The sequence below is a fragment of the Oratosquilla oratoria genome, chromosome 24 (genome assembly GCF_046742065.1).
Source record: "Oratosquilla oratoria isolate Oo_2021 chromosome 24, ASM4674206v1, whole genome shotgun sequence".
NCBI classification, from domain to species: domain Eukaryota; kingdom Metazoa; phylum Arthropoda; class Malacostraca; order Stomatopoda; family Squillidae; genus Oratosquilla; species Oratosquilla oratoria.
This window is the reverse complement of record NC_134800.1, coordinates 32,386,247-32,408,303: the sequence shown is the minus strand read 5'-3', so window position 1 is coordinate 32,408,303 and position 22,057 is coordinate 32,386,247. Positions and strand designations below refer to the sequence as shown.

Sequence of the window (22,057 nt, the reverse complement as noted above, 5' to 3'; positions counted from 1 at the left end):
AAACATGGTTTTTCAGATCTGTAGTACCCATACTTTTCTTTTTTAGATGTCTGCTTAAGGTCCCATGCTCCTTAAAATTTTGGCCACAGTAGGGGCAAGCAAAGGGTGTTTCTCCAGTGTGTGTCCGAAGGTGTCGAACAAGTGAAGCCTTGGTGGTAAAAGTTTTTTCACAATGACTACATACAAAGTTGCGATCATTACTATGAATCCTCTCATGCACATTCCTTGAACTCTGAAAAAGTGACAATTTTTTGTTAGCTATTTATTTTCATCACTAACAATTTTATTAAGAATAATGATATTTGGTAGGAGACCACTGGAAAAAAAAAATATATATATATATATATATATATATATATATATATATATATATATATACATATATATGTATATATATATATATATATATATATATATATATATATATATATATATAAATTAAATAGAATTAAAATAGACATTTGGGAATGGATGCTAAGAGGAGATTGTATGAAGGAATGATTATGCCGCTAGCACTGTATGGGGCAGAAACATGGAACATAAGAGAGGAAGAGAGAAGGAGTTTGAATGTATTTACCTAGTTGTACTATACAGGATGAGAGCTATGCTCATAGTGACCTGTTTTCATATCTCTCCGCATCCAGTTTATTCTTAAAATCGTGTCTAGTTTTGGCATTCACTGTTTCTACGTTTAGTTTTTCCAGACATCAATCACTCTATGTGGGAAGCTATTCTTTTTCAGGTCTCTTCTATAAGTGTCCTTTAGTTTATTTTCATGTCCTCTTGTTTCTCTTCTGTCCCACATTAATAAGTCATCTCTATCAAGAATTTCCATCCTTTCATAATTCTGTAAATGGTCAATAAATCACCTCTTTCTCTTCTCTGTTCCAGTGTTGACAGACATAATTTCTCCAATCTTTGTTCGTATGTCAGATTTGACAGTGTAGGTGCCATTTTTGTCACTGCTCTTTGGATTCTTTCTAATTTTCTTGTGTTCTTCTTTGTGCTGGGTACCCACAATGTTGCGACATATTCTAGTTTAGGTCTTATCAGTGTAACCACTATTTTTTTAACCATCTCCTCATCTATGTAGTCAAAGGCCACTTTCATTGATCTTAGTAAGTTAAAAGTCTCTCCAAATAATTTATTGACATGTTTATCAGGTGTCAAGTTGCTTGAGATGATTACTCCCTGGTCTCTTTCTGAATTGACTTTTTTAACTTGTTTCCAATTTTATATTTGCCCGATACCCTATTTTTGTTTTTTCCAAATTCTATTATGCTACATTTCTTAATGTTGAAGTTCATCTCACATTTCTGACTCCATTCCCATATTTTGTCTAGGTCTTCTTGTATTCACCTAGCTGTATTTACCTAGTTGTATTTTGTGGGAGAAGAGCTATGCTCATAGGGCCCCACAGTTGTATCTTTCCGCATCCAGTTCTTTCTTAAAGTTGTGTATAGTTTTAGCACTCACTGTTTTCTCTTTCAATTTATTCCATGTATCTATCACTCTATGTGGAGAGCTATTCTTTTTCAGATCTCTTCTGTAACTGTCCTTCTTAACCCCTTCCATACGGTGCCGCCTACGTAGGCGGCATGGGGAGCAAGTGGATACGCGAGGCTGCCATATCGGCGTCTTGATTATATTTATTGTAGTTGTCCCTGCGTAACTGACATACTCTCTAAACTGGCTTCATCACATTTTCTATGGTTATCAAAATTCACGGGTGAAAGAGAGAACGATCGATATAAGCAGTGACTATTTTTTATGATGCGAGTATTATGACGCAACATCATACGTCTGGCAGCTAATGCTGCCCGCGAGATTTTGGCCCAGAGTGAAGTGGTTAAGTTTCTTCTTGTGTCCCCTTGTATTTCTATTGTCCTATTTTAGTAGATCATCCCTGTCAAGGATTTCCATCCCTTTCATAATTCTATGTATGGATATCAAATTGCCTCTTTCTCTTCTTTGCTCCAGAGTTAATAAGTTTAGTTTGTCCAATCTTTGTTTGTATGTCAACATGCTGAGTGTTGGTGCCATCTTTGTTAGTGCTCTTTGAATTCTTTCTAGTTTCTTTATTCTATTTTATTTATTTATTTATTTATTTTTTTGTACTGGGTGTCCATAGTGACGCTACATACTTTAATTTTGGTCTTATCAGTGTAACTAGGATTTTCTTCACCATTTCCTCATCCATGCAGTCAAAGGCCACTTTCATTGATCTTATTAAGTTGTAGGTTTCTCCAACTATTTTGTTTACGTGTTTGTCTGGTGTCATGTCATTTGAAATGATCTCTTTCTGAATTTACTTTAGTAACTTCTTCTGTTCCAATTTTGTATTTACTGGATATTCTATTTTTGCTTTTTCCAAATACCATTATACTACATTTTTCAATATTGAAATTCACTTCATTCTTTTTACTCCAATTCCAGACTTTGTCCAGATCTCACTGAAAAGATTTACATTCTTCTTTGTTGCTCACTCTCTTCAATAGTTTTGCATCATCTGCAAAGAAGTTTATATAGCATTTAATTCCTTCATTCATGTCATATAAATAGCAAACATTATCAGAGCCAACACAGAGCCTTGGGGCACTCCACTTATCATGTCTACCCATTTTGTGTTCTTTTTTCTAAGTATCACTCTCATTTTTCTTCCTTTCAAGAAGTCATCCATCCATTTCAATAATTTTCCTTGTATTCCACCTATTAGTTCAATTATTCTTAGTAGTTTTTTGTGTGGTACTTTGCCAAAAGCCTTTGTAGGTCCAGGAAGGCACAATCTGCCCAGCCATCTCTTTCTTGTATTATTTCTATTAATCTTGAGTAAAAGCATATTAAGTTTGTAGTACATGATCTTCCACTTCTAAATCCAAATTGGTTGGGGTTTAATATTTTGTTCTTTTCCAAGTGTTTAGTCCATAAATTTCTACTAACTCTTTCGCATATTTTTGCAATTGTGCTTGTAAAAGATACAGGTCTATAATTTGTTGGATTTTTTTTATTTCCTCCCTTATATATTGGTACAATATTAGCATTCTTCCAGTCTTGTGGTACTTTTCCTTCTTTGAGCGAGAAGTCAATTATCTTGTGTATTTTGTCTATGAGTTCGTCTATGCATTCTTTTAATATCCAGTTGGCTATTCCGTCTGGCCCATGTGACTTTCTGACATCGAGTTTCTTTATTTGGTCCCTTATTTCTTTCTGTGTCACCATTATTTCTTTCATTTTAGGGGATCCTTCCTGGTGACTATCATCCCACATTTGTGAGCTTTCTATTGTGAAAACAGACTTAAAGTGTCTGGTCATTACTTCAACTATTTCTACATCTTCTGTGTATTCTTGATTTCCTTCATGCAGTTTTATTATTTCGTGTTTGTCTTTTAGTTTGTCATTTACATATCTGTATAACAGTTTAGGTTGGTCTTTGCATTTTGCTATTATATCTTTTTCATAGTTTCTTTTTTCCTCTGTATGTCTATGTAATCATTTCTCAGTTTAATGTATGTTTGCCATTTCGTCTCTTTTTTTGTCTTTTTATTATACCATCACTTTATGTACTCCCTTTTCTGTTTCTGCTTAGGCACATATTTGTCTGTTCCTTTACATATTTCTTTGAAAATGTTCCATTTCTCTTCTGTTTTTGTTTCATCATTTGCAAATTTTTCCCAATAGGCATTTTGACATCTAAGTTTTACAAAATCAGTTTTGTTGTACATCAATCTTCCTTCTCTGTTTCTCATTCCTTTTTACCACATTTTGTTCCTTAAGTTCGATCTCTATTAGTATGGGGTCATTCTTCCCAATTGGTATTTCATAATTCATTTCTTCCACTATTTCTGGTTCAGAGGTGAATATCAAATCTAGTCTCAATGGTTCTTTGTTTTGTCTAAATCTAGTATTTTCTTTAACCCATTGTGTCAATGTGTAATCTATGGTCATATCCAGTAGGACTTTTCCCCAGAGTTCATCTCCACCTCCCAGTCAATTCTTCCCAATTTATTTCCTTTGCGTTAACCACTTCCATACGGTGACACCTACGAAGGCAGCATGAGGAGCAAGTGGGTACTCGATGATGCCGACGTTGCCATTTTGATTATATTTATTGTAGTCGTACCTACGTAATTTCCATTCTCTCTAAACTGGCTTCATCAATTTTCTATGGTTATCAAGATACACGGGTGAAAGAGAACGAACAATTGAGCACTGACTTTATTTTTTATAATGCAATTATTATGACACATCATTGCACATCGGGCAGCTAATGCTGCCAGACGTGCGATGTGCCCCAGAGTGAAGAGATTAAAGTCACCCATAATTACTATATTTCTCCATATTTCAGTGTCTTGGTTAATTCATTCTTGTGTCTTCTAGTAATTTTGAGTGTTCGCTGTCAGTCCAGGTCTTAGTTTTTGGTGGCGTCTGAGAAGTATGATAGGGGTTACTAGGCTGGATAGAGTGAGAAATGAGGAGGTGAGGAGGAGAATAGGGTAGAAAGGGAGTTGGGAGATAGGGTTGATGAAAGAGTATTGGGATGGTTTGGACACATGGAAAGAATGAATGAAGAAAGACTAGTAAAAGAGGTGTGGAGGGTAGATGTGGAAGGAGTGAATGTGAGGGGGCGACCTAGGATGAGATGGATGGATGGCGTAAAAGGAGCTTTGGGAAAGAAGGGAATGTCTGTTGAGGAAGAACGGTGAGGGAATAAATGTGAGAAAAATTTGATACAGCCCGAAAGGACTTCTCCCCATCTTCTCCTTTTCTACAAGAGGGGATGGAGAGGGGGGGGGTTGCCAAATTAATGAAGCGGCCTTGCTATGGATGTACTTTGTCTTGCGACACTGCTTCTGACCCAGGGCAGTGGACAAAATGCAGAGATGACCCTTCATCCAGGAGGTGTTAAGATAAGAGGAAGGGAAGAGGGTAGAGGGGAGTGGGGTATGTAGGGGATGGAATGGGTGGGAGTGGTTTCTATGCCTTTATTTTTTGGCTACCTCCCATGTAAGGGGGAAGAAAACCTTTCGTATATGTATGGTATATGTAGAATTGATAATAATAATAATATGTATAAATATATATACAGTGTATATATATATATATATATATATATATATATATATATAATGAAATTAATAGAAATAATAACAATAAAATGGATTAATTTATCTATCTAACAAAGAGGTTTCTTCCCCCTTGTAAGGGAGGAAGCCAGCCAATAACAGGCAACACAAAATAAGGCCTTAAGAATAATAATAGAGTGTACCAAATAAGATTACATATAATCATAAACAATCAAGATGATTTAGAAATCATTAGTAAAATAAAATGTTGGTGGTAGGTGTTACCAGAGACAAGCATATATATATGTGGGACAGGGTGGTGGATAGGAGGGTGGTTGAGAAGGCATTATTGGACTACCCTCACCCATCCCACTCCTACCTTTCACACATTTCACTAAATTATAAATGAATGTGACTTTTCAAATCAATTATGCATTGTGACCTTTCATATTCATTTCTGTCATATGACTTTTACTTAACAAGCTCAGTCCCAAGAAGTGCACCCTCTTCCAACATCAGGTGCCATTTCTGGCTTACTTCATGAGCAGAGATGGAATCTGTACTGATCCACAGAAGGTGGCAGTCATGAAAAGTAGACCAGTGCCCACCTGTGTGTTAGAAGTAAGAAGCTTCTTAAATCTCTACAACAAGCCTTTGGCAGTTTGAAGCAGGCTCTGATAGATGCTCCAGTTCTCCCACATCCGAACCTGGGTCTCCTGTATCTGCTTGACACAGATGCCAGTGCAGAGGGTGTTGGAGTATTGCTGTCTCAGGTCTGGCAGGGGCAAGAGTGAGTGGTGGCTTACTATAGTGCCAAATTCAGCAAGCCAGAGTAGAACTATGGCACTATGAGGAGGAAGCTTCTGCACTGTGGTGAAGAGTCTATCCCATTTCCACCATTACCTGTAAGGGATGGAGTTCACCTTCAGGAAAGACCACATTACTTTCCATTGGCTGAAGACACTGAGGGAACCAGAGGGGCGGCTGGCACATTGACTGGGTCAGCTTAAACAGTACAATTGCTGCATTGAACATCAGCCCAGATGAGTGCCCAATAATGCAGACAGCTTGAGCCACTGCCCTTGTGAGATGGAATGTGTCCAATGTATTGGAAGGAGGCTAGGACCCCAACTTTGCTTCTGTGATTCACTGGTTAGAAGCAGACCACAAGAGGCCCAGTTGGGAAGAAGCAGCACCTGAGAGTCCCACCACTAAGTTCCTCATGGACCAGTGGACTACCTTACAGTTGGAGGAAGGCATGTTGCAAAAATGGTAAGTGGGGGCAAGTGCCAGGGAGGACAGGTGGCAGATAGTGGTGCTGCGAGCTTTCAGAGCAGAGCTGCTGCAAGAGATGCATGGTGGAGCTATAAACGGTCACCTGGCCATAAAGAAAACCCTCTCCCGCTTCCACTAGAATCTCTATTAGATTGGCATGCGACAAGACATCACTGAGTAGTGTCATTTATCAGGTGTGTGCCACTAGGAAGGGACCTGCTCACTGGATACATGCCCCCTCCAGTTGCACCAGGTTGGGTCACCAATGGAAAGAGTGGCAGTGATCTGGCCACTAGGAGGTCCCCAGATTAAGACCTCCCCACATGTACTACAGAGTTTGCAGTGAAACTACAACAATGTCTGGATGACAACCACATACTCTCCTGGTGATCAAGTGTGGTTACACAACCCTAATAGGAAATAAAGACTGTCATCAAAGTTCCAGAGTGCCTGAGAAGGATTAAAGACCATCATGGATACCCTGTCAGAAGTTTGGTATCATATTTTTCCAGTAGCAGGGAAGTGAAGTAAGTTGCTTTACATGGACTGCCTGTGTAAGTACACAGGTCCAGGTACTTTCACATGGAGCATGGAAGAAGTAGCCTTTCTTACAAGTGACTGTGACAGTGGTAATGATGACAAACCAGATGTTTGAGAGAGTGACAGTGAGGTCATTGATGTGGAAAGAGGTGCAGTCATAGTAGAACCAGTGTCAGTAGTTGTTAGAACAAGTTGTGTGTTTCCATTTTTTTTAAGGATGTTTATTTATTTTCTAATACATTAAACAAATCCTAAAAAAAGTTAGAAACAAGATGAGGAGGAAAGTGGGGGTGGAAAGGGTGTTGGGAGATAAGGTTGATGAAAGAGTATTGGGATGGTTTGGACACATGGAAAGAACAAATGAAGAAAGATTAGTAAAAGAGGTGTGGAAGGTTGAGGTGGAGGCAGTGAATATGAGGGGGTGACCAAGGATGAAATGGATGGATGGGGTAAAAGGGGCACTGGGAAAGAGGGGAATGTCTGTTGAGGAAGGAAGGGAGAAGACAGATGATAGGGGTGAGTGCAAAATGGTTGTGTATGGATGATGCTGTGATGCATGGAAGGGAGTGGGTGGTGAGGGAGTATGAGTGAATGATATTTTGATGCAGCCCAAAAGGATTTCTCCCTGTCTTCTCTTTTTCTGCATGAGGGGACAGAGAGGAATGTCACTGATTAAATAGAGCAGCCTTGCTGTGGATACGTTGTGTCTTGCTGCATTGTTTCTGACCCAGAGCAGTGGCAAGATGCAGAGATGACCCATCATCCAGGAACCAAGAAAAGAGGGAACGAGGAGTGGTAAATGGGAGTGGAGTATGTGGGTGTGAAATGGGTGGGAGTGGATTTATGCCTTTGACTTTGGCACCTCCCTTGTAAGGGGGAAAAAGCCCTTGGTATATGTATGTATACATGTATGTATGTATGTTTAATGTATTTATTAGGTTAGGTTGAAGGGTAACCTTTGTAAGCAGTTCTTAAGTTTGTAAACAGTTGGGTCGACTGTCTTGATGGGGAGAGAGTAAGTGTTACAAAAGGTGATACTATCTTATGCAGGCATGTGTCTATGTATGTACATATTTTGTATGCAGGCATATGTTCTTCTGCATCTGGTAACAGTGGCTCAGGTACAAGGTATGTGTCACCAATCACCCATACATTCTGCCTGGAGGAACCACTTGATTCCTTCTGAGAATTATTATTCTAGTGTACTGTGATGTCAAGTGAGTTTAGTTGGTGAAAGTGCCCTATCTTAGTGGTGATATATTGTCTATGATGATGTTTTACCTATGAGCGTAGTGTAGTGTAAAGTAAAACAATTGTGTGGAAATAATGTATTAAGTGCTCACGTGTATTGTGCATGATACATTTACTGTACAGTTAAAATGTATGAAATGAAAAATTTGCATGTTAGTTGCCCTCTGTGGACTACATGGCCTGTAAATGAAACCTCCACCTTAATTCACAAGGTTATATTAGCATTTAAACTATGACTTGATTGTAAGTTTGTACCTACATTTACATGTGGTGATTGGTTTGATGATGACATCACCACTAGTTGATACTAGAAAGTGTGATACTAGTTGATACTAGTTATTATCATCGGGGGCTATGTGGTGATTGGTTTGACGACGACATCACCACTAGTTGATACTAGAAAATGTGATACTAGTTGATACTAGTTTTTATCATCGCATCATGCGCAGGGCTCCTTCTCAAGCCATAAACACCATTTCATTCTTGCTGAGGTCAGGCTTTCTTAATGGACAACATGACCCAGTGCTGACCCAGTGAATGAGGCTTTGTTCAATGAAGGCAAAGGGTGTTTACGAAGATACATGTGTCTTATTAGCCAGTATATAGTAAACAGAAAGAATTCAGCCAATCATAGTTGGTTGTAGGAGCCTTGCCCCCTTCAGAGGTTTTGTATAAGCTATCATCACAGAGTCAAGTTAATCTCTTTAGTCTCTTGAGAGAGTTTTAAGCTATAACACAGAGCCCAGAACTAATTCTAAGTCTCTGCCTATCATAAGTCAAGACTGTGGCCTGGAGAACCGCAAAGAAGGTCGGTATTAATTATAAGTCCAGCCTCCCATACTCGTACACTCAACACACTATAATTTAAAATTAACAACAAATAAAAGTTATAGATCGGAGAATGGAAGCTAGCTAACGTTACTCCCATATTAAAAAAAGGTGACAAAAAGAAACCAAATAACTATAGGCCTATAAGTTTGACTTCAATCGTAGGAAAAATAATGGAAACTATCATCAGAGATGCTATCGAACATCATTTAGAAAGTAACCGTTTGATAAATGATAGCCAGCATGGTTTCAGACGGAAACGTTCTTGCGTGACTAACTTACTCGAATTCTACAACACAGTTATCTCGAATTATGACAAAAGAAACAATATAGATTTAGTATATCTAGACTTTGCAAAAGCTTTTGATACCGTCCCACACGAAAGACAACTTACTAAATTAGCTTTGCATGGAATAAGTGGTAGCCTATTAGGTTGGACTAGTAATTGGATGAATGATCGAAAACAGAGAGTTGTTTTAAATGGAAAAACTTCTGGATGGAAAAGTGTTGCAAGTGGAGTTCCTCAGGGTTCCGTTCTTGGGCCACTTCTATTCATAGTATATATAAATGATATAGACCATGGACTAAAATCTACTGTTTCCAAATTTGCTGATGATACAAAACTGTGCGGAGTGGCAAATGATCACTCAAACCAATTAGATATTCAAGAAGATTTAGATCAATTACAGCAATGGTCTGAAAAGTGGCTAATGAAATTTAACACAAGTAAATGCAAGGTAATGCACATAGGTAAAAATAACAGTAAGTACGATTACAAGTTATTTGGAAATTCGTTAACAAAAGTGGATAGTGAAAAAGATCTTGGCGTAATTATCAGTAACGACCTCAAATCATCCAAGCAGTGTATTTCAGCCTCTGAGAAAGCAAATAAGATTCTAGGACTGATTGCGCGATCTTTTGATTTCAAAAGTCCATCACTCATTAACAAGCTATATAAATCGTTAGTTCGTCGACATTTGGAATATGCTGTTTCCGTATGGTCACCGAATCTCATTAAAGACATTGACAGATTGGAAAGAGTACAACGGCGAGCCACAAAACTGATTCCAAAAATCAAAAATAAATCATACAAAAATCGACTAAAACATATGAATCTGTTTTCCCTAAAAAAGTGTAGACTCAGAGGTGACTTGATACAGGTCTTTAAAATTCTAAAGGGAATTGACAACAAAAGTGACCAAATTTTTACATTGAATGAGAATTAGACAAGAAACAATGGTCTTAAACTCTCCGGAAATAGATTCAATTTGGAAGTAGGTAGAAACAACTTTGCCAACCATGTAGTTAATGAATGGAATAAACTTCCTGCACAGGTAGTGCAATGTAGTTCAGTTCGAAGCTTTAAGAATCATTTAGATAAATACCTAAGTAAGATGCTGTAATGATTATAATTTATCTTATATTATTTGTTTTTGTTTTGTTATCATTAGTCTGTCTGATTTTTATTTATTATTAGTTATATGTCAATTTATTATTATTGACTATTTACCTGTTTGTTTATTATTTAACTATACCTATGCATTTATTTATGTATTTTATTTGTTATTTACATTATCATAGTTTTTATTTATTATTTTATTATTAATATGATTTTTTTTTTTTCACATCCGACCTAGATATGGATCAAAAGGTCTCCTGTCGTCATGCTCCGCCTTTGTAATCCTTTGTAATCCTTTGATCGGAGAATTTAGTCTCATTCAACACCACCATTTTGAGAGGTAAAAATATATTAAAACTATTCATACACTTGCTCGTACTTCCCTGATCCAAACGTTTTGGCCACAGCTACCACTTATTTTTATATACATAATCAGGGGAACACGACATATATACATATACCAAGGGCTTTTTCCCCCTTACAAGGGAGGTAGCCAAGGTCAAAAGGCTTAATTTCACTCCCACCCATTTCATCCCCATCCACTCCACTCCCATTCACCACCCCTCTCTCGCTCCCTCTACATATATATACACACACACACACACACACACTTCAACGAACGGACGGCATAGACGACGTTCTGAAGAAAAAGTGAAATTTCGTGGATCCCAAAGCAAAGGAAGTACCTATTGTATTTACAGGGTGGGGGGGAAATTGCTCGTGGTGTAGGGAAAGTACCGTAAGGAAAAAGGAGAAGGGGAGGGATTACTGAGGGAAATGGAAGGAAATGAGGAAGGTGAGGACTTGGCCCAGGCAGGCAGACGAAATCTAAACAAACGAGGTCCGGACCAATTTAGTGATGATGAGAATATTTTCCAGGGATTTAAAGAGGGTGGGGGGGACACAAACCCCCCCCGATTAACAAGACTAGAAGAGAAACTCGATAAGATGATCGAGCACTGGGAATTTAAGTTCGGTCACGTTAACAACATTGTGCAGAGAGTTGAAAAATTGGAAGAACTAGAGAAGGCGAACAAAAACTTAACTAAGGAAATTGAAGAATTAAAAAAACAGTTAAAAGAAGTAAAAGAAGAGAATAAAGTCTTAAAGGAGAATAATAAGGAGAACAAGGAGGGTTGGAAAAAAATCCAAGAAAACAGTAAAGTTGCATTTACTGACATAATCAAACAGCAAATGAAAGAACAAACAGAAGACTCAGTTATAAAAGTGATGAGACAGAAGGAGAATATAGTAAGAGACTTAGCAGATAGAAAGAAATGTATAATTATATTAGGAATGGAAGAGAAACATAACCCAGATAGAACCACAAGAACCAAAGAGGAAAATGAAAAAGTAAGAAATTTACTAGAATTAGTTCAGGAAGATGAGCTAGAAATAATGAAACAAATCAAAGAGAAATTCAGGTTTGGGAAATATAGTACAGACAAGACCAGACCAATTAAGATTAAATTCAGGTCACAAACGACGGCAGAGAATATCTTATCCAAAACAGGGAAACTAGCAACAAGTGAACAATATAAAAAGGTATGGATAAAAAGGGAAATGAATAAAGAGGAAAGAGAGGAGGAAATAAGGAATAGACATGAAGCTAAGAAAAAAACCGAGACCAGAACGGAGACAGAAAAACAAGAATTCTACTGGAGAGTAGTGAATATGAAATTGAAGAAATGGAACATAAAAGAGAGAAACACAAAAGAAACAGAAAATACAATGGAAATAACAGAAAGTTAAGAGTATCCTACACAAATATAGATGGATTAATAACAGGACTGAATGAACTGAACAAATATCTGAAAGAAAAAGATCCGGACATAATGGGAATTGTTGAGACAAAATTAAAAGGCCCACTACCACCCAACAGCATAGGACACAATGCATATAATTATTGGATTAGAAACAGAAAGATAAAACAAGGGGGTGGAGTTATGTTCCGGACTGAGAAGGATATAAACGTGAAGAGTGTCACATATGGGAAGAATAGAGTAGAGATGATAATGATAGAAGTAGAAGATAGAGATAAGAAGAGCAGAAAGTTTGTAATAAACTACGTGCCCCCAAAAACAGCCTCATGGGAAGAGAATGAACATAAAAGCATGTTAGAAGACACAAGAGTAACACTAAACGAGATAATGGAAGATGGAGGAAGAATAGTTATGATGGGCGACTATAATTGCAAAGAAATATGCTGGGAAGAGATGACCGTAAAGGGTGGAGAAGACTCGTGGGGAAGTGTTCTACTTGAGATGATTATTGACCACACAATGACACAATGGACCCAAGAGAACACTAGGTATAGAAATAAAGAACCATCGAGACTAGACCTAATAATCACATCAGAACCTGAAATAGTGGAAAAGATTGAATACCAGGCACCAATAAGCAAAAGTGACCACATATTGATAGAACTAGAACTAAATGAGAAAAAATACATGAAAAGAAATTAACAATATAGAAAAGGAAGATTGATGTATGAAAAGACAAATTTGGATAAAATAAGAGAATTCTTCCAAAATGAAAACTGGGAAAGAATACACAAAGAAGATACAACAGTAGAAGAGAAATGGAATATTTTGACAAAAATCTATAAAAAAGGAGTACAAAAGTATGTCCCAAGACAAAAACAAGAAAATGAATATGTAAAATGCTGGTACAACAAAAGTTGTAGGGAGATAAAAGACAAAAGAGACAAAGCTTGGACCAAATCGAAGAAAAACAAAAGACCTGAAAAATGGAAAATATATACTTGTTATAGAAATGAATATGTACAAGCGTGCAGAGAGGAAAAGAGAAAATATGAAAAAGATGTCATAGAAAAATGTAAAGATCAACCAAAACTATTCTACAGATTTGTAAACAACAAACTGAAAAACAAACAAGATTTGGAGAAATTAAGACAAGGAGGAGTTGAATACACAGAGGAAATTGAAATGGCGGAAATTATGAACAAACATTTTAAATCAGTGTTTACAAGGGAGAACATACAACCTGAAGAGATCGAATGGAAAGAGAAAGTCCCCCCTATGAAAGAAATAGAAGTAACAAAGAATGAATTATTGAACCACTTGAGTAATCTTGATGTCAGAAAATCACATGGACCAGATGAAATAGCAAACTGGATTTTGAAAGAATACAGGAATGAACTAGCAGACATAATACATAGCATAATAAACAGTTCATTGAAAGAAGGAAAAGTTCCAGAAGATTGGAAAAAAGCAAATATAGTACCTATATATAAAGGAGGAAATAAAGAAGACCCTAACAACTATAAGCCAGTCTCTCTAACAAGTACAATGGCAAAAAATTGTGAAAGAATTGTCAAAAATAGATGGGTAAAATATTTAGAAAAAAAACAATGTGCTCAATCCAAGGCAATTTGGATTCAGACAAGAACAATCATGCGTCACCAATTTAATATGTTTCTATTCAAGACTAATAGATATAATACAAGAAAGAGATGGATGGGCTGATTGTGCATTTCTAGACCTAAAAAAAGCTTTTGACAAAGTACCACATAAGAAGTTGCTTAAGAAATTAGAAACTGAAGGAGGAATACAGGGCAAACTGCTAAATTGGATGGAAGACTTTTTGCAAGAAAGAAAAATGATAGTAGTGATAAGAGATCAACACTCAAAATGGGATGAAGTAATAAGCGGTGTTCCACAAGGAACAGTTCTGGCCCCAATAATGTTTGCTATATATATTAATGATATGGATGAAGGAATTGAAAGCTATATGAGCTTTTTTGCAGATGATGCAAAACTAATGAAAAAAGTGAACACGGAAGAAGATTGTGAATCACTACAAAGAGATCTAAATATAGTACAGGAATGGAGTAGGAAGTGGGAGATGGAGTTCAATACAAAAAAGTGTAGTATAATGGACTTTGGAAAAAGTAAAAACAATAACAGGATCATATAAATTGGGAGAAGAAGGAATAAAAAAAGTAGAAAATGAAAAGGACCTGGGAGTCATGGTTATGAATAATATGTCACCTGAAAAACATATAAATAAGATTTTTGGAGAAACCTATAATTTAATAAGAACAATCAAAGTTGCATTTACATACCTGGATGAAGAAATGGTGAAGAAAATTCTTATCACTCTGATAAGACCAAGATTGGAATATGCAGCAACGATGTGGTCACCAAGTGCAAAAAAATGCATTAAAAAACTTGAAAGAATACAAAGAGCAATTACAAAATTGGCACCAACACTCTCAAAACTATCATATGAAGAGAGACTAGCAAAACTTGAACTACAGACACTAGAGCAAAGAAGAGAGAGAGGAGATTTGATAGCTATTTACAGAATCATGAAAGGCATAGAAATTACTGATAGAGAGAATCTGATAAAATGGGATGACAGAAATACAAGAGGACATGGAAATAAAATAAAAAAAGACAGCTATAGAAGAGATTTGAAAAAGAACAGCTTTCCTCACAGAGTAATAGACAGTTGGAACAAGTTAGATGAGAAAGTGGTGTGTGCAAAAACAATACATGAATTTAAAAATAGTTTAGATAAAATGAGATACGAAAACGGGACACCACGAGCATAGCTCCCCTTCCCGTAAAATACAACTAGGTAAATACACATATATATATATATATATATATATATATATATATATATATACAGTTGCTGCAAAAAAAATATATACAGTAAGGACTTTTGGACAATAAAACTCAAAAGTACAACTAACATGTGCTTTATTTCCAGAGTTACATTTAGTATTTTGTCATGTTCCCCTTGTTCTTGAGTACCTTCTGGATCCTTCTGGGCATTGAAGAGGCGAGTTTGGTGAAGTAGGCGCTGTCCATAGTGACCCAGATCTTCTTCAGCACCTCCTTCAGGTCTGGAATACTGGTGGGTCGCGATTTCTCCAGTTCGTTTTTCATCAGATTCCAGGCATTTTCTATTGGGTTCAAGTCTGGGGAATTGCCTGGCCGCTCCATAACACTGATATTGTTGTCATTAAGGAACTTTATCACTTCCTTAGACCTATGGGCAGGGGCACCGTCATGCATGAAATGATCACACTCATGGATGTCCCAAAATTCGAGCATGTGATCCCTCAAAACATTGATATAATTGCTCCCTTTCATGGTCACATTCTTGGGGAGGAAATATAGTCCACCCCTGCCCTTGTTACCACTAAAGGCACCCCACACCATCACACTGTCTGGGTGTTTCACTGTTGTAACTGTGTACCGCGAGTCGAATCTGGACACATTACTGGGGCGACGAACAATCTTGGAGCTCCCCCTGATCAGCCTGAAGGTACTTTCATCACTGAACATCACCTTCTGCCACTGCTCTGATGTCCAGTCCTTGTATTTCTTACAGAAATCGATCCGTTTCTTCTTCATGGCCTCTGTGAACAGGGGCTTCTTGGCGGCATGTCGAGCTGGCATTTTGAGGTCCTTCTGCAGCCGATGTTGGATCGTTCTTACAGCAACGTTTTTAAGGAGAGCAGGATGTTTTTGCTTCAGACTAACAGCTGTTATACATGGATCTGACATCACTTCTCGTTTTAGGATCTTGTCAGTGCGAGTAGATGTCTTCTTTGGGGCTCCAGAGCCTGGCTTTCTTGGTGGTACCATACCAGAAGGGTGTGTGGTGGCTGCTTTCTTCAGGCTGTAAATGACTATTCTTGTCACCTGCAGGTCTGCGGCAACACGTATCACAGACATTCCCTGCTCTAACAGAGCTAGGGCACAGGCCTTTTCTTGCATTGAAAGCTTGGAACGACCCATTTTGATCACCAGAAGGAGAGTTAGAGAGCACCAAAGTCAGTGAAAAAGTGAACAAAAGGGCACTAAAGAGCAGGATGCATAGACTCCTCTCTCATCTAGCGCTGGCAGCACACTGAAGCGTGATGTGTTGGCGAAGTGTAAAAAGGCGCGCTCTACACACCCACGTCATCAGTAACTCCGCCCACTTTATATTATGGCGGGAAATCAAGTGAAATCTATTCATAAAATCCCGTGTATAGATTTTTTTTTGCGGAAAAAATTTATAGATTTTTTTGCGGCGACTGTGTATATATATATATATATATATATATATATATACAGTCAACTCTCAACGCGAGGGTTACGTTCCTGGAGGCATTGTGTTAATCAGAATTGCGTTACTTAAACATATTTTTCCCATAGGAAATAATGGTAATATGGGAGGGTTAGGTTCCTGGACACTGGGAAAGTCTTGTCTATTTTGGGATTTTGTTACTCTAAACTTGAACACATTAATAATACATTTGTAGGTTACAGAAACAACAAAAACACACATTCTTTGTATTTATTTGTAGTACAGTGAGTCCTCGTTATATGGTACATAATACATATGCATTCCTGAAAACCTTACCGCAAATTGAAATAACTGTATACCGAACCCAAGTTTCGACTTATGGCAGATGTACCTTCTCCCTGCTCTTTCCTCTTCAAAATATCTAATTTTACCTCTTACCGTAAATAGAATCGAAGGTAGTAAATACCAAATTCCGTAACTGTAAATTTACCAGACAAAGAATTACCATATAAGGAGGACTCCCTGTACACAGTTATTTATTCTATGTGCACACTCGTCACCAGCCGCTCTTGTTTACCACTATTTGTGGGTTGGTGACACTGTTTTCTTTTTTGTTTTGGTATAGAACACAAAACGATAGTTTACAATCTCTAACTAAATTATTCATTTCTCTGTAACAATTTTTCAAGCTTTTATGACTTATAATCATGGTCCATACGTTTAAAAATTAGTTTACCATTAATTGTGGGTTGGTGACACCATTTTCTTTTTTGTTTTAGTGTAGAACAGAAAATGAGAGTTTACAATCTCTTACTAAATTATTCATTTCTCTGTAAAAAAAAATTCAACATTTTATGACTTATAATCATGGTCCATGGGAGTACCATGTGGAAGAGGCTGCTGTACCTGTGACAACACTAGCATGAATCTTGTCAGCATTTACTCTGATGGTGCACAACGTGCTCTCATTCAGTCCCACAGCATGCACAATCACAGAAGTCTTTTCTCCCTGAACATATCTATCCAACACTTCTATTTTCTTTTCAATTGTGAGAGTCTTTCTTGATTTCTCAGGAGCACTTTCCTATGAGGTGGAAGGACACTTGGGTGCCATAGACACTTGGGTGCCATAGTAGAGTAAAATTGTACACAGACACTTCCACTCACAGTACCGGCTAGCTTCAGACTGAGATCAAAACAGAGCATGGGAGACTGACCACGCGGAGGCCCTCTTCCTCAGTGCTCTTACTGCCAAATTCAAATCGTGTTAAATCAAAATTGTCATGTTTTAAAAAAAAAATCCTTAAAAATTAACTTGTGTTAAACTGAAAACGCATTAGTTAAACTCGTGTTAATTGAGAGTTGACTATATACAGTATATACAGTCAAATCTTGGTTCTTGAATGTCTCTGAACTTGAACAAATCAGTCTTCAAACGAAAAATTTGAGTTGAAAATACCTGTTTTCTAACAAAATTTTGGTTCTTGAACGACGCTGACATGTGGTTGCTGATGAAACATAAACATTTCTCTGTTGATCGCTGAGCTGGATAGTTGCGCTGTGCTTTCATTATCAATTTTATTGCATTCAGTATTTATTTTTCCTACACTAGCCATCAGTCATAGCTCCAAAGAAAGCAAAAAGTGATACTGGTCAAGGAAAAAGAAAAGTTGTGAGAAAAGCAATTGAAGTGAAGAAAGAAATTATCGCAAAACATGAAAATGGCATTCGTGTATCTGATCTTGCTGTGCAGTACAATATGGCAAAGTCTACAATTTGCACTATTCTCAAGAATAAAGAAGTGATAAAGTCAGCTGATGTTGCAAAACGAGTGACCGTCATTAGTAAACAAAGACCGCAAATACTTGAGAAAGTGGAAAAGTTGTTGCTTGTTTATATAAATGAGAAACAGTTAGCAGGTGATAGTATCTCTGAAGCATTTATATGTAAAAAAGCATTTGCAATTTATGATGATCTAGTAAAGAAAATTCCTAGTACAAGTGCTGATGATTTTGTATTTTAAAGCAAGTCAAGGATGGTTTGAAAAATTTAAGAACAAAAGTGAAATTCACAGTGTTGTTGTTGTTGTTGTCGTTCCCTAGACTGTCTGTCCGAGCAGTCCCGTCTCCCCAAGGAATGCCACAGCCAAAACTGGGTTTTCCCACAAATCCTTTATAGAGTGTATGTTGTGTTTGCGTGCATGATTGTGTATAATGCAGTCTTCCATTATGTGTTGTATGGTATGGGGTGAAGTGTTACATCCTGGGCAGCTGTTCACAATGCAGTTATCCAGCCTCTTCTGGTAGCTTAGAAGTGCTGGGTGGTGGCCGCACCGCAGTCTGGCCAGGTGGACTCTGTCCTTTCGTGGGAGAGAGGATTCAGAAGGGTGGATGTCAGGGGGTCTGGCATGCAGCAGTGTGTTGTCTTTCAGTGTGTTAATGGAGCGGTGAGTGATATGATTATGAATATGTTTCCGGAGGCTGGTATTTGGTGGTTGTGGAGGAAGAGAAGAGAGTATCTGTGTGTAATACAGGTCTATGGGTGTTGTTTTAATGTTTCTTGGTGTGTGTGGGTGTTCTGCTATGTAGTGTAGCAGGTGTGATGTGTTTGTGGTGGCTGCGGCAAGTGTTTGTGTGCCTCTCATGTTGAGGTGGTCCTTGACTTTGAGGACTTTTGTTTTATGGTGTAAATGGTCTGTAGGTGTTGTATTTGTGCAGCCTGTAATTGTTTTTAAGGCTTTGTTTTGTATGATTTGAAGGGTGTTGTGGTGTGTCTCACTGAGATTAGGAGCCCATGCAGGACTCACATAATTCATCACTGAGCGTATGCATTGTTTGTATATTGTTGTATTAGTTTCTTTGTTTTGTCCAAATGTTGTTCCAGTGATTGACTTAAGTGCATTAAGTCTAGGTGTGCATTTGTTTTTTATGTTTGTGATGTGTTGTTTGGAAGACATGGATGTATTGTATGTTACACCAAGAATTTTCGGTGTGTTTGTGTGTGGTATTAGAGTGTTGTTGATGTAGAGATGAGGTATGTATTTGTGTTCTATTGTCCAGTTGGTGAGAAGTGTTGCTGTAGATTTGGTTGGAGCTATTTCGAGTCTGTTTGTGATGAACCATGTGTTGAGTGTATCAAGGTATGGCTGGATTATTTCTGCAGCTTTGTCTGTGTTACGATGTGTGTATGTGACTGTAATGTCGTCTGCATAGGAAGAGATTTGTATTTCTGAGGTGTCTGGTGTGGGTATGTCATGCATGTATAGATTAAAGAGCGTGGGGGATAGAACAGAGCCCTGTGGTACTCCATTTTTAATGTTTCTGATGTGCGATGATTGGCCATTATATGACACATAAGCATTCCTACCTGCCAGATAATTGGCCAGCCATCTTTTGGTGTTATTGTGCATGTCTGTGTTATATATTTTATTTGTTAGGTTGTGGTGGGGGATAGGATCAAAAGCTTTACTAATGTCTAATGTTATAAGAAGTGTTCTGTGGTGGGGCCAATCTGAATTGATGCCATCTAAAATTCTTTGTGTGAGGTTTATCAGAAGAGTGTTTCTGGCGTGTAGTGGCCTAAAACCGTGTTGTGAGTCAGCAAGGGGAATATGTTGAAGTATTAGGCGTTCAATGACTTTAGAGGAGGTGCAGAGAAGTGTGATTGGGCGGTGCGATGTTGGGATTGTTGGGTCCTTGTTTGGTTTTGGAATGGTGATGAGTTTACCATGCTTCCAGATGTCGGGTATAGTGTTGTGTGAATAGCTGTAGTTTGCAATGTTTGTGAGTGCGTGTATACCTTGTGGTCCAATGTGTTTTAGGTGGATGTTACTTATGTTATCAGGGCCACAGGCAGATGAGCGCTTGAGATTATGTATCATGTGTTTTGTCTGACTGTCTATGAAGGGTGTATAGTCTGAGTCTGTGGGATAGTCTTTCTTACGTCGAATAGTGTGTCGGTCATCAGGGTGAGAAGTGAGATGGCTTGTCTGTTCAAAATGATTTATGAGTGTGTTTGCTTGTTGTCTGTTTGAGGGTAGATTGTCTGTTGTTGTGATTATTGCTGCGTGAGAGCGTGTTGTGTTACTGTTGGATAGTGTAATGCTGTTGAGTGTTTTGTACAATTTGCTGGTGTTTGTTTTGTGATCAAGTGTATTGATAAAGTTTTGCCAATTTTGTGTTTTTTGTTCATGTATTTTATTGTTTAGTGTTTGTATTTGGTCTGCTATGTTTTGAGGGATAGGTGTGGGGGTATTGTGTTTAAGCATGTCTCGTTGTCTGATGAGGCCTTGGATTTCTGGTGTGAAGTTGGGGTTGTGTGATTTTCTGTTGCCTCTGGGGATATATCTCTTGTCTGCATTTTGTATGATTGTATTAAAAGTGTGCACAGCATTGTTTATGTTTGTGATTGGTGTACTGTTAAGTGTTTCAAAATGTTGTTCTGTCTCTTCAGTAAAAGCTTCCCAGTTAGCTCTCTTGTAATTGGTGTATGTGTGTCTGTGGCCAACTGGGGTGCATCTTGTTTTGGTGGTGATGATGACTGGAAGGTGGTCAGAACCAAGGGTTCCGACCACTCTCCATGATGTTGTTGGGGTTAGGCAGGAGCAAAAGGTGATATCAGGAGAGGAGAGAGTGTAGAGGGCTTGGTGTGGGATATGTATTTACCTAGTTGTATTTACCTAGTTGTATTTTACGGGAAGGGGAGCTATGCTCGTGGGGTCCCGTCTTCATATCTCATTTTATCTAAACTATTTTTAAATTCATGTATTGTTTTTGCACACACCACTTTCTCATCTAACTTGTTCCAACTGTCTATTACTCTGTGAGGAAAGCTGTTCTTTTTCAAATCTCTTCTATAGCTGTCTTTTTTTATTTTCTTTCCGTGTCCTCTTGTATTTCTGTCATCCCATTTTATCAGATTCTCTCTATCAGTAATTTCCATGCCTTTCATGATTCTGTAAATAGTTATCAAATCTCCTCTCTCTCTTCTTTTCTCTAGTGTCTGTAGTTCAAGTTTTTGTAGTCTCTCTTCATATGATAGTTTTGAGAGTGTAGGTGCCAGTTTTGTAATTGCTCTTTGTATTCTTTCAAGTTTTTTTATACATTTTTTTGTACTTGGTGACCATATCGTTGCTGCATATTCCAATCTTGGTCTTATCAGGGTGATTAGGATTTTCTTCACCATTTCTTCATCCAGGTATGTAAATGCAACTTTGATTGTTCTTATCAAATTATAAGTTTCTCCAAAAATCTTATTTATATGTTTCTCAGGTGACATATTATTCATAACAATGACTCCCAGGTCCTTCTCATTTTCTACTTTTTTTATTCCTTCCTCTCCCAAATTATATGATCCTGTTATTCTGTTTTTGCTTTTTCCAAATTCCATTATACTACACTTTTTTGTATTGAACTCCATCTCCCACTTCCTACTCCATTCCTGTACTTTATATAGATCTCTCTGTAGTGATTCACAATCTTCTTCTGTTTTCACTCTTTTTAGTAGTTTTGCATCATCTGCAAAGAAGCTCATATTGCTTCCAATTCCTTCATCCATATCATTAATATATATAGCAAACATTATTGGGGCCAGTACTGTTCCCTGCGGAACACCGCTTATTACTTCATCCCATTCTGAGTGCTGGTCTCTT

The 22,057-nt window shown here is 37.7% G+C and overlaps 1 protein-coding gene across 4 annotated transcripts in view; it reads right to left on the bottom strand.

Annotated features, from left to right (window-relative positions):
- LOC143038542 (uncharacterized) overlaps positions 1-22,057 on the bottom strand; it is a 181,987-nt gene that overhangs the window by 28,290 nt on the left and 131,640 nt on the right. For 3 of the 4 annotated variants that reach the window (XM_076207868.1, XM_076207866.1, XM_076207867.1), the window contains exons 12-13: positions 14,444-14,479; positions 34-232 (exon numbers count right to left, since the gene is read on the bottom strand). In XM_076207868.1, the coding sequence (XP_076063983.1) occupies positions 34-232; positions 14,444-14,479 (235 nt within the window). The remainder of the gene's footprint in view (positions 1-33; positions 233-14,443; positions 14,480-22,057) is intronic. The other variant, XM_076207865.1, reaches the window with a different exon arrangement.